The sequence below is a fragment of the Pogoniulus pusillus genome, chromosome 6 (assembly GCF_015220805.1).
Source record: "Pogoniulus pusillus isolate bPogPus1 chromosome 6, bPogPus1.pri, whole genome shotgun sequence".
Classification (NCBI taxonomy): Eukaryota; Metazoa; Chordata; class Aves; order Piciformes; family Lybiidae; genus Pogoniulus; species Pogoniulus pusillus.
In genome coordinates this window covers 35,300,011-35,313,426 of record NC_087269.1, presented here as the reverse complement: position 1 = coordinate 35,313,426, position 13,416 = coordinate 35,300,011, and the positions used below count along the sequence as shown (strand labels likewise).

Here is a 13,416-nt window from a genome sequence, read left to right as displayed (position 1 = left end):
CAAACTAGCACAGTCACATATCTGGTCAAACAAGAAGATAAAATAGATCACTTCTGTCCAGCTCAGAAACATTGCAGCTACCTAATAAGTTCCTTATAGACTAAGCTTAGTTTGTCAGACAAAAATTGTTCAAGGAATAGTGTGCTTAAGCCAAAATCAGAGAGCTCCTTAGAAAGGTAGAGTGGCCTCATAAAGAACTTTTGAAGCCAGAACTTTGACACAGTTAATCATCAAGGACAATACAGTCATGACACTTATCCTCAGCCTGGAGTTGGAGATAAAGGCTTCAAGGTAGTTCATAACAGCTACCACACCATGCAGAAAAATCTCAAAGCTGAAAATGGTTTATAGTTCAATCCTCAGAAGGTCACGATGGAATTACTGTTCCGATCAGTGGCAATTACATCAGCTACCTGTTCTGCCTAATAAAGGCCAAGCCCAGCACTGACTGTTATAAATGCTATTTCCCAAACTGTGAGATTTTTCAGTGATATTCTTCACATCTTTGTTAATCACTCTCTCCACACATCCAGACTGAAAAAAGAAGCTAAGCAGATCTGTGTGCCTGTCAAATTTTAAGCTAAAGTTAAATATCCTTTGGCTATTTTCTGTTTGGGTATTTTCTGCTGCAGACTGGTTTTCCCTTAAACCTCAGTAGAAAGTCTCTCCTTTTATCCTGTGTGTTTGCACACCAGAGAAGTCATTTATGTCATTCATTCTGAGAAGCTTTATGACTAGGTTGTGCTAGGAAATAATGGTACCATGAAGAACAATTGCTAAAACTGCATTCATGCTTCTGCACAGAGTTCTGTACAAATTCCTTCAGAGACAGTTAAACTGCATCACTTCCATTCAGCTAATGTTTATGAATTCATGAGGCTCAGTGAGGCAACATGCAAAGTCCTGCACCTAGGTCAGGGCAACTCCCAATATCAATACAAGCTCGGGGGTGATGAGATGCATAGTAGCCCTGCAAAAAAGGACTTGGGGGCACTGATGGATGAGAAGTCGGACATGAATGTGCACTTACAGCCCATAAGAACAATGGGATCCTGGACTACATTAAAAGCAGCATGGCCAGCAGGTTGAGACAGGTGATTCTGACACTTGACTCTGCTCTGGTGAGACCGCACCTCAGTACTGCATCCAGCTCTGGGGCCCCCAACAGAAGAGAGACATGGACCTGCTGGAATGGGTCCAGAAGAGGGCCACAAAGGTTATCAGAAGGCTGGAGCACCTCTTCTTCAAAGACAGGCTGAAAGAACTGGGGCTGTTCTGCCTTGAAAAGAGAAGACTCCAAGGAGACCTTAGAGCTGCATTTTCAATACCTGAAGCAGACCTACAGAAAGGCTGTGGAAGGACTGTTTAGTAGGGCTTGTAACAAGAGGACAAGGGGCAATGGTTTGCAACTGGCTGTGGCCATGTGAACTAGATTTCTAGTTCAGACAAAAAAATTTGGCAACAGAGAAACTTAGAAGCAGAAGAGTACTGGAGTCTCTGAGTAGAGAAGTGAACATTCCAGAGATAGGCTATAAAATGGTAGCAATGGATAAGTTAATAGAATTTCATTGAGGCATCAAAAGCTTATGTCTGGAAGCACAGCTTGTATCCTTCCCTTGCTCTTTCTGCTGTGCCCACTGCTATCTTCCCCTACCACTGTTTTGGCTTGCTGCTTTGCTGCTTCACCACCACTTGACCTCATCCCCATCTCCACCTTCTTTAAAGTTATTACATTCTGTAGTAGTTTATTCTCCTTATACTGTTACAAAAGTACAGTTCCATTTTCTTTTTTTGACCTCTCAAAATTCTGAGTTGTAGTGAATTTACTCTACTGGGGGAAATATCTGCTCTAACCCATCACACTGGTACAGAGTACATGTTGGACAAACATAACAGGGAAGTACTCCACAATTAAGAGTGGTGAAGTACTGTAACAAGCTGCTCAGGGACATGGTTCTGGTCCTGTCACTACATATATTCAAGATCAGACCTGATGTGGCCCTGGGCAGCCTGACCTAGTTGAAGGGCTCACTGCAGGGGGCTGCACAAGATGACCTATGAGGATCCCTTCCAACCTGATGCAGCCCGAATCTGTGAACTGGGCTCCCCAAAGTGCACTAAGCAGGCCAAACACCACACTCATCTCAGTACGAAGTACTGCATTGTCTGTTTGTCTAAGTTCAAACACAAGCATATATATGAACAAGGCCTGCCTATAGTGAGGAGGTTGGAGTAGATGTTCTCTAAGGTCCCTTCCAACCTAAGCTATTCTATGATTCTATGACATACATCTGCACTTGCCTCTGGCAGTCCAAGTTCACACTGCCTGATAAACCAGTAACACACTGATCTGCTTCTATCATAGATCCAGCAACAGTATTTTAGCATACAGTATTTCCACATAAGGTATTAAAGGAAGAAGTTTGTCCTTACCCTTTCTTTAGAAGAAAGAAGTGGGTGAAGAAATTTTCTGTAGATTAAACTTGCCCCTCTAGTATATGGAGAAAGAAGCCAAATAACAAAAGCTATCTTCAGTTCATAGTAGAGTGGAAACCTACAAATTAAAGGTTGCATGAGATCAACAACTCCAGTAACAAAGTGCACAGTAATTAATCATCATGGACAGATACCTTAAAAAGAACCCAAAACCAAGCCACAATTACATATGACCATAGAGAATTCTTCATATAAGTAGGTAAAGATCTACATATTTAATTGATTATGCAGTCATTGAAGAAATGGAAATGTTTATATACTTGCTTTCCCTTATACATTCCTACACAGAGAAATTAAAGTGCATCTTTTTAAGAGTTCTATTTCCCTATTCAGTTCCTACAGCAAAAACAGAAGTCTTCTGGTCCCTACTTCAAGTGAGTGTACAGCACATTGAGAAATAGATGTTATTCTTCACATTTGCTGAGATATTTTCCTGAAAATAAGCCTATTAACAAGCACTTTTTTTTAATAAAAATTAAATTACTGCAAATCAAAGAACATCAGAAACAAATCCAATTTTATCTAAAGTTTGGAAAAGCAAGCTCTTACCAAGAGACTGTTAGGTCACTTATTGTTTCAGTAACTGTATAAAGAGCAAACACAATCCAATACATCATCCAGCGAACCTGAAAATTAAGATACCACCTTCAGTAAGAATTTCATCTTTACACAGAACACACTACACACTCTACAACCACTTCAGAGCAGCCCAAGCAAGACATTCAACAATATCTTAATCTGCATCAACCAAGCCTCAACCTAAATTATATGAAGATTCTATAGCTTTTCTGTTTGCAAGTAGAACTGGTACAGCTACAAGAAGTTAAGTGGCTGGGTCATGAAGGTCACCACCTTGCCTGGCTTCACAGATGAGTTTCTGCCTCCAGAAAGCTTTAGTGATATGTGAAAAATAAGCCACCACAAACACCCCACACTGAAAGCCACTAAACAAGCAAGCACATAAAACTGCAATGAGTCAGCAGATTCCTCTAAATATGAAGTACAAATCCCACTACAGCACCAAAGGATATTTCACTCCTTTACAAACTCAGCCACATGTTTACACACCACATACACAAGTATTACTAAGTCAGGTAGCCCATTCTCTCCCTGCACAAAATGTTGTAAAGCTATACTTTGCAGTTTAGTTCTGTATGTGTGCTTAGCATTAGACTAACCCTGGTGCAAGGCAGGAAACAACACATTTTCATGGAAGTGTAACACTACTTATATGCAAAGACCAAAAGAATCCATTAATAAGAGTTCACATGTAAGCATGTCAAAGCTTCAGGGTCTACACCTATGTATTACTTCTGTGGTGGAGTCACCGTCCCTGGAGGTGTTCAAACCTGGCTGAGGCACTTAGTGCCATGGTCTAGTTGACTGGCTAGGGCTGGGTGCTAGGTTGGACTGGATGATCTTGGAGGTCTCTTCCAACCTGGTTGATTCTATGATTCTGGTTTTAAGATTTACCGTATATAGCACTGTTCTGAAATCAAACAATGCTTTTAAAACACAAGGTTTAGTTTTCTGTTTTCTAGTAGCTAAATCACTAATTTCTTCGGGAGATTTGATCAGATTTTATTGTCTAAACTGATTATGCAAATCAGAACAAATAAAGCAGTTCCACACATTTGTCTTCCCTAAGCTATCAGTGGCTAAATGATAATATTTCCAAACTAGGTCAGTGCAAACCACCACTTTATACTAACTGAACACCCACATGTTCTTTAAATTTCAACACTATGCTAGAAAAGAGAGTTTTAAAATAGACAAAAAAAGAAAAGCATCGCCCACAACCAGATGCAATAACATTTCAATTATGACATGCAGACTACTAAATACTCTGGTATACCTTCAAAGCATTAAACATCACATTTTTAAGATGCTGGTTTTAGTCCTGAATTCATGGTACTCTTTCAAAAGAGGACTTGGCTCAGATTTAATCTTCACTCTTAAAGTAATCTTTTTGAAATGGACTTAACTTTAAGTACTTAAAACCTAATGCTACACTACTGCCTATTTTGTAGTTGAGCACTATGTTTCAGTGACACTTCCTCCATCACTGTTTGAGGCTGTTTAATCTTAAATGCTTTTCCACATTTCAATTTGAAAAGAAAATCAGTCATGTGAGGACATTCTTCAGTCTCCCAGAGGATTTAGGTATTTCAAGCTTGAATAAACGAAGACAAACTACACAACAGCTGAAGTCATGTCTGACAGGCCATATGACAATTAGGTGACCCCCGTGTGACCCAGTCAACACCTAAATAAAAATAAAATTAACATCCACCCTTGCCTCATAAAAATTTCATCTTCCTTAGGTTTAAGTCATGCAAGACTGAATTGTTTTCTGATGTATTTTTCTATTTATCCAATTAGGAACAAGAGCAGAAGTAGAGTTTCTCTTGAGCTGCTAGGAACAGTAAGAAAAGTTCTGCAGAAGGGCACATGACAACTGCCAAGAGTCCTGCTGAGGTCTGGGCAAAGATTTCCACAAACCCAAGTCAAATCATACTCTAGCACAACTGGTGCATTACATACCAAAAGCTACTTACAATGGTTTGCATACTATAAGATGACCAAAAGAAAATAAAAAACAACCCCAGGAAAACAGAAGGTTGTGTTTGCCATTGCCATGAAGACTACCATTTACTAAACTTCTAAAGATGAAGTTACAGAAGCTTTGATTTTTTGCTTCTTATGTTAAAAGAGTGATTACAGATGCCAGTGTTAACTTTTTTTTCCTCTACAATTCAAGTATTAAGTTCATGTTTGCTTTGGCTGAAGCAGATCCTGTCAAGTCAGGACTTTGAGGCCAAGAACTGAGAAGACTGCTTGTTCAGACTTCTAAACTACATTTCAAATGATTATTACAAGCACTTTGGTGTAACACATTAAAAAAAATCTCCTCAAAAGATGTTGGTCAACTCCATTAAACCAGGATAACTACAAGAACAAATAAATCACCTCAACGACACAGATATTCATTTTTAAAACTAAAGTCTTTTACATTACCAAAACGAGAAGCAATTAGCACCACACCTCACCTCAAAATAATATTTTAACAATTTGCTGCATCATGACCTACACAAAAAGTCAGGATGCCTATACTTGGTTTTTCACCGGTGGAAGCTCTTGCAATCTAACAAATGAAAGCAGATGGCTCCTGAGCCACACTTAAGCCTGAAAAGGAAGTTGTGCTTGGGCCATACCATGACTGGCAACAGAGCTGTGACATGTGTAAGACTGCAGTTAAGCCCACACCCTCTCTGTAAAAGAAAATGACCCTGCTGAGAAGATGGAAGCCATGGGTCACTGCCAAGATCTGCCTGGACACTCAAAGCAACCAGCAATGGAGTGGTAACTCACTGACAAATCTATGTCATTCCCTGCCCCTGAAAATGTCATTGTAATGGGTCAAGTTCCACAAGCATTTTGTAGGCAGCTACAAGTTACTTACAGGAAACAGGTGACTGAAAAGCTGTGCTTTCAGACTAAATGAAAATACATGGTCAGGAAAAAAAAATATATGGTTTCAGGCTTTACAAAAGTTCTTAGATAAATGACAGGCATCTCTAAAATAGGATGGCCAAGAAAAATCGCTGAGTCACAAGTAACTGAACCACTGACTTAAGAATCAAAACCTCAGCACTCTACAAACTTCTTTTTCTAGAAAACATATGGCAACAAGCAATGGTAGCCTCTTAAAGTAAGGTGATTGTTTATATTAGTTTGAAACTCCTATCATCTACCTAACCTGTGGATCCCCTTTGAGGGAGTAGGGAGGAAAAGCAGTTATAAATTCTTTGCATTATATACTTCACTGACAGATTAAAGCAATCATGACTTAGAGGAAAATATTCTCTTGCTTTCGGTATCTTTTTTCTCCCAGAAGCTTAGTTTTGTCAGGCTTCAGCCTCATGTGCACAAATAAGCTCTAATCAGCTTGTGCACAGAAACCAGAAGTATGAATATGATGTCCACTCTGGAGCCCTGGTGAAGTGATCAGACTAAATAGAAGACATACAAGGGAAGGAACAACACATGCATTCTACTACCACAATCAACTACAAAGTGAAGACATCACACATCCAGACAGCAGCATTAGGTCACAGCTATGGCTGCCAAGTTAAGTAACTCACAGCACTGATGCCTTCACAAGCCAGGCAGTCAAGAACAAGGTTCTGAAGACTATATAGGTTAGCTGCCAAAACCATGTTACAATGGCTCTTAAAACAGGCATGTAACTCAGTGTCCCAAGTTCCTTGTGACTGCAATTGCATAACATTCTTGTAGCGATCATCATTGCTCACGCTGGCAGGGAAATAACAGCTTAATATAAGGTGCAGTAACTACAGTAATTGTGTTTTGCTCCATCTTACTCTTCTGTCTGTTCTGCTGCTTTCCTTCATATCACCTTAACCAAATCTTTTCAACAATAGATTAACCAGAGCTACCCTTTTCTCATGTGGATTTTTAATGCCATGTAGAGCTCCATACTCCAACTGACCGTTCAAGAGGTCACCAATCAACAACATGGCTTATGCTACAGGTGTTGGCAGACTTAGGGAACCATTTTCCTACCCCCTGCCCAGGAGCATGTAATCATGGGCACTTCACTGAAATGCTGTCATCATTTCCACGTTTATATTTTAAAACCCACTAAAATATAACTGTATATTTGTGCTGAACATGTTTCAGAGTCCTTTAGCTCTCCAAACACAGAATTATCACTAGATTCACATATGCATTGTATCTAAGACTAAAGGTCAAGCATTTATATTATCTATTGCACTGCATAATAAAATTTCCACAGCTGTATGTTAGCAGGGGCATTTAGTTAAGCAATTAAAAGCACTGTGACTTACATATTCTTTCACATTTTTTGTCTTCACAGCTTTGTACGAATAGTATGCAGGATACAGCATCCCAAACACCAGCCTAGTGGAAAATAAAAAAGAGCTTTCAGAATCTTCTATGCCATATATGAGAAAACAGTGACAATACATCATCAGAGCAAAGCAGACAACTTAATAAAAAATTCCATTCTCTAGATTGGAAAAAAAAAACCACAGTGCTAAAGGTTGTTTGGAAGTTTTGCAATACACAGGCAAGTAACGTGAACATGAAAGGCTGAAGACAAAGAGATTCATAAGACTGATTCTAAAAGATCATGTATAACTAGCAGTGTGATCCTTTCTGACTTCCCCACCCCCCCACATGCTTGGGAAATCACCCAGACTAGACTCAGCTGGCTCTGGAAATTGAGTGAAGCTTTATATTTACAGCTTAATAAATTACAGAAGTAAATATTTACAATATCTACAGTTATTTACAAGAATATACAAGTTAAAAGGTAATACAGAAACACAGCACCCCTCCCACAAACTGGAATCCCGAGGAGGGGCTCCTAGCCGCCCTTCCACCTTCTCCCACTCCTCTCTACCTCACCTCAGACATTGCCTTGTGCCCAAGGAAGATTGGAGGGTCGGCCAGGAGGGTTAGAAAGCAGGTGGATTAGTCAAAGACAGCAGGTTATGTTAGAGAGAGAGAAATGCAGCTCAAAGCCCAGGCAGTGACCAAATGTCTTATCTATATTTACATTCTTATTCTGATACCTCTCAGCAAGCCTATGAGCTAAGTAGACATCACCACTGTTTCTCTTTCACAGCCTGTAATCTAATTCTTCTTACCTAAACATTCTAGCTAGCTTCAAACTAGCACAAGCAGCTCTTCTGGTTCAGTTACAAGTGGAACCAGTCCTGCAGTCTGTCCATATGAGAAGACTGTTTTCACATTGGCAGCACTATCACATTTAAAGAGCCTCTTACAAGTATCTGTAGGTAATCAAAATTTTCTGCTTGTATCAGACGACCAGAAGATTCTTCAAAAGCAGTTTTAAGTCAAAATTAATGGCATCATTTCACCTCCTAGAACTCTGCAACAGCTGGAAACGGAAGGCAAATGGGAATTAATCTAGTTTTGCTCAGACAGCCAATTTCTGCTGAAATTCATCCCCAGTGAAGTTTAGAGCAGGGTGACAGGATACCAAGCAATCCATGCTGAGAGCAGGATCAGGAAAAAAGACCTGCTCTAACGACATTTTTACAATAGTATTTTCTAGTAAGAGTCTTTGTCACAGACTAGTGGAACTGCCCTTAATGAGACATGAACATCAGTAGTTGCCACCTCCTTGACAAATGCAACAGCTTCACACTTATTTCACCAACTTGTTAACTTTGTCAAGTCAAGCAATTGCCTGCCCTCAGCTCCAGTTGACCTAAAGCAGCAATTACAGAACAGTCTGGCTAAATCTCTGCACTTAGAGCTTGCAGAGAAAGGTCGTGTGGGAGAAACCTACAGCTGTAGGGATATCCAGAGATCTAAGATGAGAATTCAAGTAATTTAACTTCCCACAAGCGAAGGAAGGTGTATCACATATGTCTAATACAAGTCCACCTGGGACAGATCTGGTATGTGAGACTTTGACTCAGATGGTTGAAATTTACTGAAGTAAATACTCAACTAAAACATAGGGGCTTATAGTTAACACTGAGTAGCTTTAAATAAGCAGAACTATCTACAGAGCCACTGCAGAAGACTGCATGACAATACCAAGCTTTACTGCTAGAACCTAGGAAACCAGTCAAAGAACTTGAAGCCCAATTTGTTTGGTTGGTTTTTTTTAAACAACTACTCCAAGAGCTCTTATCTTCTAAAGGTATAATAGTAAAGTTCTGTGGTAGTATTTGCAAATACAAGACATGCATGTAAGTTCTAATTCAATCAGTTTGATACACACCATCTTCCAAGCATCACTGATATGCAGGTAGAAATCTACTTGGTAAAACCATTCATGTTTGAAAGAGCCCTGTGAAGACATCTACTCCAATCGCCTGCTTAAACCAAGGCTGACAGATTTGGACAAGGCTACTTAATGCTTCGCTCAGTCAGGTCTTGGTGAATTCCAAAGACATTTCACATCTTCTCTGGGCGACCTGTTCTAATGCTTAAGAAGCCTCATAGCGCAAACTTTTAGCTACCTACCGTCAGAGGCAGAAGTTTGTGACTCTTGTCACTCTCAGAGGATAGCAAGAATCATAGAATCAACCAGGTTGGAAGAGACCTCTGAGATCACCCAGTCCAACCTAGCACCCAGCCCTAGCCAGTCAACTAGACCATGGCACTAAGTGCCTCAGCCAGTCTTTTCTTGAACACCCCCTCCCCGGGCAGCCCATTCCAATGGCAAATCACTCTCTGACTCTCCCACCCTCCTGTAAGTTACGTAAGGCCGCCTCTTTTCTGGATGCCCAAGCCCAGTTCATTCAGACTCATGTTAGATGACAAGTCATGTGCTGGGACCACCTTGCTGGCCTCCACAGGCCTTTCTCAAAGAAATTAACATCTATCTTGCACTAAGAAGCCCAAACAAATGCAGACAGTTGAATGTACGAGTCACACATCTATGCTCCCATCCTCACCAGAGTATGCAATATTTTCCTCATTGTTTTATAATTTTAAAACCAAACTCCAGTTACAATTCTCAAACACTGTATTTTCTTAGAGAACAACGGCAGCTCTAAGGAAAACAACTGATTTTACTTGAATTTAGGACAATAAAAAGAATTACTGCCTGATTTACAGAAGAGTCCAAGCCAGATATACACATAGCTACCTACCTACCTATACCTGCTAGAATCCATTCACTTCCACAACACAAGACTAGATCTAAGCAGATCTTCTGGGGTGCGTTTGCAATCTCTGTATACACTGTGCCTTTACCCATACAACAGACTTGTAAATGGCTGACAGCAGCAAGAGGACCTAAAGGGCACTTCAAGGAGGCCTCCACAACCTCAGATTCCACTGATTTGTCATGGAAAGGGACTTGAAACAATATTGATATCAAAGAGCGTAACTGGTTGTGGTAGAGGGGTCCCAGGTCCCCCTTAAACAAAACAATAGGGACAGAGGCCCATCCCAGGGGAACAGAGCTGCTCGTCTGAAGATATTGTAATATTGTTACTCTACTCCCTTTCCAGCAGCACAATTTAAAAGACAGTGCTTGACTGCACTTCTCCCCTTTCTTTGCTGCCTTCCTTGCTTCCACTCCTCCTCTCCCAGCACAGTGCGCGCTCCTCGTATCTCATGGTTCGTGGGGAGGCTGGCAACCAGGGAGCTGAGCCACTGAGGCCTTGTAGGCCCATCTGGAAGGGGTGGCTTCAGCCTACCTTACAGGCTGAATGGAGGGTGGAAGGGGTGGAGGATTCTACAAGCCCAGTGTGGGTCTAGTGACTTCATACTAGTTCTACCTGATTGCCTTATGTATATACGAGCTCTTATAAACAGAATTTCTCTCTAAACTTCCCATCAGTGCACAGTAGTCTCATTCTTACTCCTAAAAAGGGGTAAGAGTCCATTCTGCTCTCCAGAACTGGGTATGCTCATGGTCCAAACTGGAACATTGGTACATCGTAGAGCAGGTCAAAACCTGCATCTGGAGGCTCAGAATTTCATAACTTATGCAAAATGGGAATTAACCAAAGAAAGACTCTGAAGCTGATTAACATGTTTAAGCAAGCTGCTACTCCATTGCAGCAGAGCTTACTTATACCCTTCAGACATTGAAATGTCTTTAAAGAGTCCAGACTACTTGAATTTTGGTTCAGCATTCTAATCTGTAGAAGCCTACCCAAACACAGCTGTACCTCTCATCCTAAGGCCAAGATAAACAACAGTCCAAAAACCCTGAATGGTTTTATTCCCAGCTAAGAGAAAAGCCTGACAAGGCAAGGTTAAAAATTCACCCAAGCAGCAGAGGATCTGAAAACAGAAGGAATGACACCAAACAGCCTTCATTTTGATGAAGTCTTATAGACAGCTCTTCCTCTGATTTCTGTCCCTCCAGAACACACTGTTCAGTAACTCATCAGCCCTAAAGGCTCTCACCTTTGCTTGTTATCCTGTCTGACTATCATCATTAAGTATCAGAGATAAGGAAAGCCTTGTTAATTGTAACAACCTAACAGCGTTTACAAAGGCAGAAACTTACCTCTTCAAAGAAAAGACTCATAGATTCATGTAATGGTTTAGGTTGGAAGTGACCTTGAAAAATCTAAGTTCCAACCCCCCCTGCCATGGGTGGAGACATCTTCCACTAGACCAGGTTTTCTCAAGGCCTCATCCTCCAGAGAGGAGACACCAATAACCTCCCTAGGCTACCTGTTCCACTGTCTCATCCTCATTGTAAAGGATTTCTTCCTCATCTCCAGTCTAAATCTTCCCTCAAACTTCAGTTCATTCCCTCTCATCCTGTCACTACAAAGTCTTGTAAAAATTGCCTTCCTCACTTTCTTGTAGTCCCCTTCAGGTACTGGAAGGCTGCTACAAGCTCTCCCTGGAGCTTTCTTTTCTCCAGGCTGAACAGCCTCAACTATCTCACCCTATCCCTATATGGAAGGTGCTCCAGACATCTAATCATCTTCATGTCCTTCTCTGCACTTGCTCCAGCCGCTCCATTTCCCTCCTACGTTGGGAGCACCAGAACTGGATGCAGTGCTCCAGGCAGGGTCTCACCAGAGCAGAGGGGCAGAATCACCTCCCTCATCCTGCTGGTCATGCTTCCTTTGATGAAGCCCAGCACACAGTTGCCTTGTGGGCTGCCAGCAACCATTGCTGGCTCATGGTGAGTTTTTTAATCAGCTGACATCCTCCAAGTCTTTTTCCCCCTGACTGCTCTCAAACCACTCCTTGTCCACCCTATGTTTGTTCTTGGAACTGCCCCAACCCAGGTGTAGGACCTTGCACTTGGCCTTAGTGAACTTCATGAGGTTGGCCTGGGCCCACCTCCGCAGCCTGCCCAGGTTCCTCTGGATGCCATCCCTTCCCTCCAGCCTGTCAACCAGATCACACCGCTTGGTTTCATCTGCAAACTTGCTGAGTGCATTCGGAAGAGGTTCCTGAACATCATATCCAATGCTGTTGGACAGCTTCATAGTTCTACAGCAGTAGTTACTGTCATCTATGCACCTCAATCTCAAAAAATGATGTAAAGTTACTTAAAAATCTACTAATAGCCTGCACATGTAAGTTTCTTGCTATAAATACAGAAAAAAGAAACAGAACTGAACAAATCTGGTAGAAACAGGAACCAAGACAGAAAGACATTCTCAGAAAACTGCTTCACAAACAACTCAAGCTGAAAGCTTACTGCAGTAACAGTTAGATGAACATAAAGCCATGCTAAAGATGACCTCAAGTTCAACAGGCACACTAGCACTAGCCAAACACATTAAAGGTAGCTAGAGTTCCCCAACTAGCAAATCTTGACGCTATTCAATGCTGGTTAAATCAGGAGTAAAGAAAAAATAAATCCCTATTTCACGTCTTAGTTTTTTTTGTTGGTTTTGGTATGTTCGTGGGTATTTTTTTATTTTAAAGAATTTGTCTAGAAATCACTTTAAAACCAAAGAACAAGAAAGTTAACACCACAATGCATCATTACTAATTACTGCTGAATATTGCTGTGACAGGGAACTGCTAGAAAAACTACCATTTGTTTGCTAGAAGTGGGTAGTTAGAACTAAAATGAAAAACACCAGCACATTTAGCCAGTACTAACAGCAATCAGTACTATCAAGTTTTTTTCCCCTCCTTAAAAGACAGAGCTGACATAAAGCATGCTATGATGCTGTCCACACCTCTGGCACCACTACCTCCTTCACACAGGCAAAGTCACCTAATCCTAAAGCTACCACACAATTAACTACAGAAAAGCCAACTGGTCATTGGTGTGTTTGAAGGTCAGTAAATTCCATTTTACCCTCAATCTGTACATGACCGACTGGTATAGTGGCAAAACAGAGATCACTGCAGCTGACTGAAGCAGAAACACACAGAACAGGAGCAGCAGGGAGA

At 41.1% G+C, this 13,416-nt stretch overlaps 1 protein-coding gene across 2 annotated transcripts in view; it reads right to left on the bottom strand.

Annotated features, from left to right (window-relative positions):
- The window catches only part of REEP3 (receptor accessory protein 3), a 46,988-nt gene that overhangs the window by 16,367 nt on the left and 17,205 nt on the right, over window positions 1–13,416 (bottom strand). The window contains exons 2-5 of one of the 2 annotated variants that reach the window (XM_064145203.1): window positions 8,193–8,446; window positions 7,368–7,440; window positions 3,046–3,122; window positions 2,434–2,554 (exon numbers count right to left, since the gene is read on the bottom strand). In XM_064145203.1, coding sequence (XP_064001273.1) covers window positions 2,434–2,554; window positions 3,046–3,122; window positions 7,368–7,440; window positions 8,193–8,200 — 279 coding nt within the window. In that variant the 5' untranslated portion in view covers window positions 8,201–8,446. The remainder of the gene's footprint in view (window positions 1–2,433; window positions 2,555–3,045; window positions 3,123–7,367; window positions 7,441–8,192; window positions 8,447–13,416) is intronic. The other variant, XM_064145202.1, reaches the window with a different exon arrangement.